Source organism: Salminus brasiliensis, chromosome 12 (genome assembly GCF_030463535.1).
Source record: "Salminus brasiliensis chromosome 12, fSalBra1.hap2, whole genome shotgun sequence".
Taxonomy (NCBI): domain Eukaryota; kingdom Metazoa; phylum Chordata; class Actinopteri; order Characiformes; family Bryconidae; genus Salminus; species Salminus brasiliensis.
In genome coordinates, this window is record NC_132889.1 from 25,512,930 (window position 1) to 25,522,519 (window position 9,590).

The 9,590-nt window shown below is 43.5% G+C and overlaps 1 protein-coding gene and 1 long non-coding RNA gene across 5 annotated transcripts; one reads left to right on the plus strand and one right to left on the minus strand.

Moving 5' to 3' along the window:
* Positions 1–1,055: 1,055 nt before the first annotated feature.
* Positions 1,056–3,803, minus strand: pmp22a (peripheral myelin protein 22a). 4 transcript variants are annotated; one of them, XM_072694143.1, is made up of 5 exons: positions 3,626–3,803; positions 2,613–2,702; positions 2,394–2,484; positions 2,015–2,155; positions 1,056–1,880 (listed from the first exon to the last, which is right to left on the minus strand). In XM_072694143.1, exons 2-5 carry the CDS (start codon positions 2,688–2,690, stop codon positions 1,723–1,725), a joined length of 468 nt encoding a protein of 155 aa, XP_072550244.1. In that variant the 5' UTR covers positions 2,691–2,702; positions 3,626–3,803; the 3' UTR covers positions 1,056–1,722. The 4 variants fall into 4 exon arrangements, with proteins under 4 accessions (XP_072550244.1, XP_072550243.1, XP_072550242.1 ...); XM_072694142.1 differs by having other exon boundaries at positions 3,722–3,740; XM_072694141.1 differs by lacking the exon at positions 3,626–3,803 and adding an exon at positions 3,033–3,618.
* On the plus strand, positions 2,889–6,963 carry LOC140574348 (uncharacterized). Its single transcript, XR_011980717.1, has 2 exons — positions 2,889–2,923; positions 6,152–6,963. It is a non-coding gene; the product is annotated as an uncharacterized lncRNA (long non-coding RNA).
* The last annotated feature ends 2,627 nt before the right edge of the window (positions 6,964–9,590 follow it).

The window sequence follows — 9,590 nt, forward strand, 5'->3', positions numbered from 1 at the left end:
TTAAGGACAGGGCCCATATCATGAAACACCACCACATTTGCATCATATTTTGTATCTGGCATCTACTCTAATTTGATTCCACCTACATGATATGGACACAAGTATTGGGACACTTGCGTATTGGGGCACTTTAGTGGCTCAGTGGTTAGAGTGCTGGGCTATTGATGACACCTACTGATACCTGGGCTCAGCAAGCTGCCACTGTTGGGCCCTTGAGCAAGGTTTGGGTTGACTGCCTACTGCTCTGGGTGTGTGCATGCTCACTGCCCCTAGTTCACTAGTGTGTGTGTGTGTGTGTGTGTGTGTGTGTTCACTACCACAGATGGGTCAAATGTGGCAGACACATTTCACTGTCCATAGTACAGTGACAAATATGTTCACCTTTACCTACTCACTCGTTGTTTCTGTTTCGTTGTTGCTGAAAACTCCTTTCTAATGGTATTAAAAAGAAATTATCCTGCTTTTGTTGTAGTAACTGTCTCTACTGTCCAGGGAAGGGTTGCTACTAGATTTTTGAGCATTGCTGTAAGAATTTTATTGCATTCAGCGACAACAGCATTAGTTAGGTCCAATGGTACGTTGTGATTCCAGAGAACACTGTTCCACTGTTTATACCCCTCCAACCCATACCTGGCATGATGCATGGTGCCAACAGGTTCATGTGTATCTGCTCCAGTGAGTCCTATTCTACTGGCAATTCCTCTCTACAGGGACTAGACAAGCTGTGTGTGTATGTGCATTTGCACATCTGTGTCAGCTACGGGTGCAATTTAAAGTAGCTGAATGCATTCATTAGAAAGATTGTCCACAAACACTTGGACAGACAGCGTATGCACTTGTTTATGTCAGTGCCGTAAGCATCATATTATGCTCATCTAGTTGAGTAACAAGCCAGTAAAACTTTATTGTATTACATTGTTGCCATTTGATAACGTTGCACATTGTAGGACTGTTTGTCTGTAAGTATCATTTAATTTGATGTGCTTCGTGTGTATGGCAGTATTTTATCTGTTCCCTCTGGTGGCCCAATATATACTGCAAGTGAAGACACAGAGGAAAATTAGATATTATTTATTTTTGTCTTATTAAAAAATGAAGAATACAGGAAGAAACAATAGCTTTTAAAGAGATATTTGGGCACAAGTACAATACACAACTTAAAATAATTCTGCTTGATTTAACACAGCCTACAAGTATGTCTAGCAAATAAATTTCATGAAGGCAAAAACATAGCACCATTTCATCATTGGAAGAAAAAGAACAGCAAAAAATAACATATAACAAGACTCTTTTGGGTTTATTACACAGAGATACGTACGATTTCAAGTCGTTATCAAGCAAATTCCCTTCCATAACGTACTTCTATTAGATACAGGATACTTGGGATTGGGTAAAACACACAACACAAGCATAAAAATTGATGTATACTCGTCCTCCATTTCTCTCCTTTGTGGACGTCTTCAAAATGTGGGGCCTTCATCATCAATATGTTGACATTCATATTTACAAAAGCTATGTAAAAGTGACATAAATACGATCACAAGCCACAGACGGCATCGCGCATCATCCCCTATGGGTGGTCATGACGTTGGAGCTTCATGACTTGTCACTTTCCATGATCACATTTGGCAGTAATACGCAGGCCGGGAGGAGGAGGCCATTTGAGTCTGTGGACTGAGCATGATTCTCAGTGGTGGCGTGGGAGGAACCTCCACCCGGCCCTCATTCCTTCTTCCTCAGAATGATGTAGATGAAACCGCTGATCAGAGTGAGAGGGAACGCCAGCCAGGCCAGCACGAAGGCATAGCCATACGAGTCGTTTTTTTGCGACTCTGGACCTATCACTGTGTAGATTATAGCTCCGCTCATCACAAAGAGACCTGAGAGAGGGAGAAAGAGAGAGACACAGGCAGAGTTACTAGGAGTCCTTGAACGGGGACACACCCACTCTGTTGAATTTTCTGCATGATTAACATCATACACCTATGAATTTGGAATGAGTGGCTGTACTCACTGGAGAGGATCTGGAAGACTGCAGTGAAGAAAAAACGTCCACCTTTGACCAGAGTGAAGAGTTGGCACAAGAAGAAGATGAAGGAGAGCATGCAGAAGAGTGTGGCCAGCACCATCAGTGCCTGCACTGCCTGCAGCCAGTCTGAATCACAAATGAGGAGACAAACAAGAGCCCTGAAATTCTGCACACTACCCAGAATGGCAACATATGTAGTTCACTGAAGCTAAATGAAATAAGGGATTACTTCTGCTAGTCTTGTGAATGAGCCTGATGAATGTTTCATATACTTTGCACCACCATACTATGCAAACTTAACCATCACACACCTTCCAAAATATATGCATGAACTTTGCAAAGACAGGACATAAAGCTCGCCTACCTGCGTCATTGATATCATTGCACTTATATCCATTGGTTTGTGAGCAGCCGTCCCACAGATGATAACTTCTCCCTTCATGTGTTCTCCAGGCCTGGATTAGAGGAGAAACCCATTCCCACACCCATACCTCCATTAGTTTAGCAAGTGCAGAAACATGACCTAGACTAACCACAACAAATGCTCTACCCAGCCACAACACCAGGTGCAGTTCAGACTCACATTCACAGATGTAGAAATGATGAGAATAATCATTTCTGTGAGATGCAAGATTACAACTCCCACCAAAACAGCCAGCATGATTGTGTCGACCTGAAGAAGGCAAAGAAGAAGAAGATGAAGAAGAATGCACAACCAGATATTAATAGTGAGCCACCTCCCACCACCAGCCGCAGCAGATGGCTTCCCACAACACATGCAGTTCACCTTCTGACCACCAGAGCGCGCTCATTTCAATTGATTTTCACGGGCTACTTTTCCTGCGCAAAATGCGTAGCCCACAACATTCCCATTTAAACCTCAAGCTTAAGAAGGTAAGTGAGTCTTCTTTACACTAAAAAAACAGCACTATTCCCACACACGAAAACAATTCAGCACCCCCAGTTTTCAGTTTACCCCCAAAACAAAGTCAGAGAGGCATACGTTTGAGTTCAACTTCAAGACAAACACCAGATGGTCATGATTAGCTTCTTTCAAAGTAAATAGTTCGTGAAGACTTTGACGGTGGTTATTACTGAAAAGTTAGAAATTCTGCACAAAGCTGCTTTACGTAAGAAAACGAAGCATATCGGCAGATGAGAGCTCCTCAGGCAGCTCCTTCATCCACAGCAGAACCGTTCACTGAAGCTCACGGTGGCTGTGGGGGAAAGTTTGGGGCGTAGGCTACACAGCCCATCAACTCCTCACTACGCAGGCTAGCGCCGAGACTGATCAGATAAGACGGCGGATAAAGGTGTTTCGGCGTCGTTTTTTTTTTTCTTTCTTTTTTTTCCTCCAGCAAACCATCCTGAACGAGCGTGGAAAAGCGAGTGAAAACGCACAGAAAAGCTCGAAGCTCCTCCGGCTATATAAAAAAAAAAAAAAAAAAAAAAAAAAAACAACAACAACAACCGTAAATCCAAAGTAGTGCTAACTCCACAGATGCGTTTAGTGGCTAATCCTTCATTTAAAGGATTGAAGGTGTAAACGAAACAAACAAAAAAAAAAAACAAAGGATCCATGCAGGTCCAACTTACAGTGAAGCAACAGAGAGAAACAGAATCCTCGAAAATGGAGAGAAAGCGAGGGAGCGCACAGGAAAACGCCAGGCAACTTTTACTATGGGATCTTACTATAGATTCCCCACGCAGGACTCCTGTACTCCAGATGTAGCGCCACTGCGCTGTTGTCTTTCCTTTTTTTGCAGGAACGTGAGAACACCGCCCTGTAAAGCGGCGCTACGTCACCACACACTCCTCTCACTGCCTTTTCTCTCTCTCGCGCGCACACACACACACACACACACACACACGACTACTACAATGTTTTGGTCTGTTGTATGCGACTTTTAGAGCAAAAAAAAGCACATTTACAGTTTTGCTGAGCTGTATTTTTACTAGCTACACTTAACTTCACCTAGTCCAGAAGGCGGTGTCCACTCCCACGAATCGTTTTGTACAGTTTTTAAACTCGCACGGATTCTCCAACTCTCATATTTATTATTCGAGAGCATATTTATATATCATATTTATTAAAAACCACGCAAATTTCAGGTAAAACTGACTAAAAAAGCTTTTAATTTTTCTGAAACTTTTATTATTTTGAGAGAATATTGGATAGCTGAACCCCACTGGACATCTGAAAACATCGCAGGATAGGTGGGCTAAGTTAAGCCTCTATAAAGGGACGTTCACTTCTCCAGTTGTGCAGAAACGTTTACAATCGACGACAGACTGGGGTGAAGTTATGATAATGGTATAAAGGGGGCAAATACAGGTAGTTTGTCGGAGTGTAGATTAGTGGTAAAAGGGAAATACCCAGTTTGTCTGGGTAATGTATTGCTACTGAAGACCAGCTGGATCTAATGGTGTCAGCATTTCTTGCTAGCTAGCTAAAAAAGCACATAACTCCGTTGTCATCGCATATCAGTTCAAAAAAGTACAATTTCTTTCAGATATGCGTAATATCAGAAAAAAAAACTGACACTGTACTCATATTAAGCGTTCAGCTGAACGCTAAAGCACTCTCAGCCTTGCTGTTCTTTTCCCTCCATTTTTACCCACAGTTATTTAGAGGAACGGAGAGCGCGCGCGCAGTCTGTCTGTCTGTGTGTGTGTTTATGCGTGAGTGTGTGCGAGAGAGCCGTGTTCGCCCCTCCCAGTGGCCCCGCGGTATGCCTAGAATGCCGGCGTGTGTAACAACACCCCTATTTACTCCAGCAGCTGGGGAGGATGGCTGATGTTAAGCGGTGCCAGACCCCCTCACACACAGGGCTGATGAACGAGTGACTCAAACCAGCCATGCTTACACTTTGCTGACCATTCCATGTGGTCCACCCCACCCTCAAAAGCTAATAGAGTGAGGCTTAATTAGGACTGGCCAATGTGGCGTGTACCGCTTCTTTCAGTGGTGACATGCTAAATGCAGAAATGGTGAGGGGCTACTGTTGGTTTTAGCATGTGCAGACTAGAATTGTCCATTTGATATATTTTATAACAATATCCCATATGAAAAAGAGTGAATACAGGCGTTATTGTAGGTTTCTGATACAAATCTTATAGTAAATATGGACCATTTTTTTTAAAGCTACACAAGCAGTACAACAGGGATGTTATATAGAAAAGAAAATACTGATTATTACAGAAATACAGAAATCTGGTTCTTATTGTATGTCCACAGCTCGCGGCTGCATTGTACATCACAACGCCATGTTGCTTAAACAGCACTGGGGTAGGCGTTGTCTCCCACCACGCCTTCACTGCCAGAGCAGTGTTTGTAAATACTGGGGTGGAGGCGTGTTCTGGGCACTGAAAGGCAGCAGCACTGCTCTGTGGGTTGGCTCACAGGCCTGACTCTGCCTTCACGCCTGGCTCCACAGTCTGGAAGATGGATGAAGGGCTGCGGGTGATAAGTTTACTCTGCTCTGGCTCAGTGCAGCGGACGAAAGGGCTACAAATAAGGCCGTAAATACACCCCCATGGATGATGTCTCTGTGCTCACAATGTAGTCCACCATGAGCGTGTGAAGAATTAAAGTAATATTTTGGCTGATGAAATCTAATTTACAGCTCAAGTGTAGTACAGTCAAATGGTCAAATGGAAACGTATTCACTGCCAGTAAGAAACCCGCTGGTCTGATCAAATGATCAAACGCTGACCTCACATTGAATGAAGTGGTTAAGTCATACTTAATTGACTTGCTTATGTGGTTACTATTAATTTTAATAGAAAGCGGCAGTCCTGTTTGTTTTTTACAGTCTCTCGAACTGACGCATGCTGTAACCAATCAGTAAAACGCATAAACCTGCTGTTGTTTTTCAGTTTTTGCTGTTTAGTTTCCTGGAATGTTTATGAATTTGCTGTCATGTTTTTTTTAATTTCCTGAGAGTTTCTGAACTGATGTTTCTGTTTTTGCTACCGTGTTGTTTTAGTTTCGCTGTCATGTTTGTGATTTTTCTGTTGTTTTGTTTCGCTGTTGTGTTTCTGAAATTCCAGTAGTGTTTTTGAATTAAAAATTGGAATTTTTAAATATTATTCATTGTTTTTTTCCCCCTTTTCTCCCAGTTTGGTACTGCCAATTTACCCACCCATGCCATCAAAACTAGGAAGGAAAGGACTCTGGTACTTGTTAAGTCAGCCACCACCTCCTTTCGAACTGCGAGGCAACTAACATGCTCAGAGAAAAAGTACCGGGTCCCCAGCTCCACTGCACCGGCTAACATCTACACACCCCGAGAGAGCATGGCCAACTGCGCTCTCTCGGACTCCAGCTGCTGATGGCAAAGAGGCATGGATTCTGGATTTGAACTCCTGACCCCCCGGGCCATAGTGGCAGCACATAAGACTGCTGGGCTGCACTGTATATGAATTTGCAGCTGTGCTTTTGGATTTGCTGATGTGTTTGCTAATGTTTTTTGTGCTTACAGGCCACCGTATATACCAGTATCTGTTAAAACTCTCTCTACTATGTAATATCAGCTTTGGATCTTATATACAGACTACTGAACCGTGCTTGGGAGAGTGAGATGCAAGAGTGGGAATGAAAAGTGCATCAGTCTGTTTGTTTGGTGTTGTTTGCTGGTCTCTTTGGAGATTTGCTGCAGCAAGTCTTAATGAAGTTCCATGAGTCCTTCATGTGATTTCAGTTCAGCGCCAGAACAAACTAAAAAGTGCTCCAGACATTTTGAAGTGGCTGTTTACTGAGTCTATGTTTTGTGTTAGAGAAACTGAAAACCTGGTCCTGACTGCCTGATAATATGTAGACCCGAAATGCTCCTGAAGGAGTGGAGATTTGGATGAATTCTCCTGAAAACTATATGATTTCAGGAAAGTGCTGTCAGTGTAAAGCAGTAAACAACTTCATTACTTCATAAGAATCGTCCTAATTTGTCGTAACTCCCAAAGTTCACTCGTCTTATTTTGTTGTCCTCGAATCAAAGCATTCTTTCTTACCAGAGCACTGATTCCTGGAAGGCAGGTGGCTTTTTTTGTCATGCATAACTCCATAACACAAAAACAGCTGAATGCTAAGACAGGGTATTATAGCATTACAAGAACTTCCTATAACAAATTTGAATATAAGGCTCTTCTAAAGGAATTCAAAACAAAGTTAAGCACCTATTTGTGTGTGTAGGTTGTACACCGGTACGCTCGTAAGCATCTGTAAGGAGGTCTTGCTTCTATCATAACTGTATCCATGTGTTCAGACACCTCGTGTGAGGCTGACAGTGAACGATCCGCAACATCAATTTAATCAGCCTGTTTATTACAGCCAGACCATGTGGCTCCATCTTATTAAATACTATACTATTAAATCTATTTATTGTCATAAAAAATCAGTGCACTGACTTAAACATTACCTCGTGTCGAAACATTCCGTAGTGCCAAAGTGCCTCGTGATGAGCGCGAGATGGGGATGGTTTAAATCAGTGTGAGTAAGCCTGTTATGGCCTGGCTTTCATTAGGGCCCTGACCACTAAAGCAGTGAAAAGCATGCAGGGATCCTCCCTGTGTCATGACCTGCCTCATAACAATTAACAGATTGGAAACATATCTAGGCAAACTATCTCTGGTCCCTTCCACCAGATCTTGGAAGCAACCACACGCTTGATTTACAGAGTGAGGAGGAAGTCGTGTTTATCTGCAACAGCAAATGATGTGTAAAATGGCATAACTGCTCGTAAAGCTGTGTTAGAAATCATAGGAACAAATGGCATTGCAACCAGTTGATAGGAAGGTTTGTTTTTGGGTTTTGAGCCGTTAGGATTTGATTGGTTCTCATTTCAGATCTCTCAGCACAATTGATCATGCTTTGACAATAAGCACCATATGTAGAACACCATATGTTTGTGACAGATCTTCTTATTGCTGTCACATGCCCGTTTTCATCCTCTCCTTATCCCGCAGGCTGTTGTTGCTGTGTCTGTAAGACTCAAGTATGTATATAACCTTGCTTCTGATTGGCTGAGCAATTCTTAAGTGCATACTATACTCAAAAAGCAATAGCTGCAGTGTGCAGACAGTTCCGACTGGGATCCTAATTCTCAGGGGGTATCAGAAAAAAGCCACTTTAGCCACTCTGTCAATCTTCGATCTTTAGGAAGCCTTCAATGGGCTCATATAGGGAGGGAACACTATTTGGAACTTAACGTTGGCCACATAGTGTACAAAAAGTACCAAAAAGCATGGAAATCTGTGATAAGGGCCTTGTAATAACATGCTGTACCATTGAGTCACCCAGCTGGGAGTGTACGGTCCAGCTTGTGGGAGTGGAGCGAGGAGCAGGGCTGGCCGTTGCGTGCCAGTCCAGCAACTCACAGGGGAAGCGTGACGGGTTGGGGTGGCGGGGGTGGGGGTTGGTTAAACGTTTTGTGATTAGTTCAGGACGCGGGATTCTGCTGGCCAAATGCAGGCACATCTGGCTGGGACAGCTGCACTGGGAACCTCACATGTGCTGGAAGAGTGAGGAAGGAGTGGCAACGCCCACTGCAGAGTGATCGCTGGGAAACGTGGATCATTAGAAGGAACAAAAAAGAGTCATTTTGGGCGTAGACAGAAAGCCGTATTATGTCATGTCACTGTACTTCCATTAGCCTTCTGCTCTCTGAGGGGGAAACGGTCTGACTATATAAAGTAGATAAGGATAAAGTCATGCAATCCACAGGGTGGAGGAGATGAACATGAAGTCAAATGTGTCACCCCTCTGAAATAGGATGGATCAACAAATCCTGGCAGGCTTTTGCTGCTGAGATTCTTGGAAGACGGTCAGAATACAGTATGTGCCTTGGAAACCGTGCTTGGGTTCATTCTTCTTTTCTGCAAATAGGATGTAAACATTGAAAATGACGCCGGTCTACCACCAAGTTTGCGCAGCATGTCCCTCTGGGCTACATGTTGCTGAGTATAGAAGTTTGCAACAGCTGTTTGGCATGACGAACGATAAGGCCTTTGTCTGCAGTGCAAGGGCTGTAATTTTGGTTGCCCCTCTTAATTTGATCTCTTTCTGATTTCCAGGCTTTTCCTGTAGTGAAAGAGAGGCCCTTGGATCTCTGAGATGTTTGAGATCTCAGAGCTTTCTCTCTCTCTCTCTCCCACTCTCTCTCTCCCACTCTCTCTCTCTGTCTCTCTGTGTTTATGTTTCGCCACTTAGTGACTATCAGATAACAGGCCGCAGATCTTGAAGGCGGGGCCAGAGAGGCCCAGAGCTTGCCTCAATGAAAGCAGTGGGCGGTCACAGCACACTTAACATAGAGATGTACAAATTCTCTCCCTGTTGAAAACACACACATTCACACACAGACGCACACGCACAGTGGTGTTGAGGCTACAAATAGGCAGCACTGATAATTCCTCGCAGCTCTATTGTTCTTCAGGCAGCTGTGTGTTATCTTCAGACTTCACAAGCCTTTGGCAAATTTGCCACTTAAATGATGTTCATCTCCGCACACCAGAGTGAAGCTGAACGCATTCCTAGAGATTCTTAGGCAAAACCTAAGAGCTGTTA

What these genes read in the sequence shown, in the direction of transcription:
- pmp22a (XM_072694140.1), bottom strand. Translation starts at nt 2,807, where the DNA reads ATGTGTTGTGGGAAGCCATCTGCTGCGGCTGGTGGTGGGAGGTGGCTC. An exon ending in TCATTTCTACATCTGTGAAT is followed by an intron (nt 2,485 to 2,612) that starts GTGAGTCTGAAC and finishes CCTCTAATCCAG; the next exon opens with GCCTGGAGAACACATGAAGG. An exon ending in AGTCTTCCAGATCCTCTCCA is followed by an intron (nt 1,881 to 2,014) that starts GTGAGTACAGCC and finishes TCCCTCTCTCAG; the next exon opens with GTCTCTTTGTGATGAGCGGA.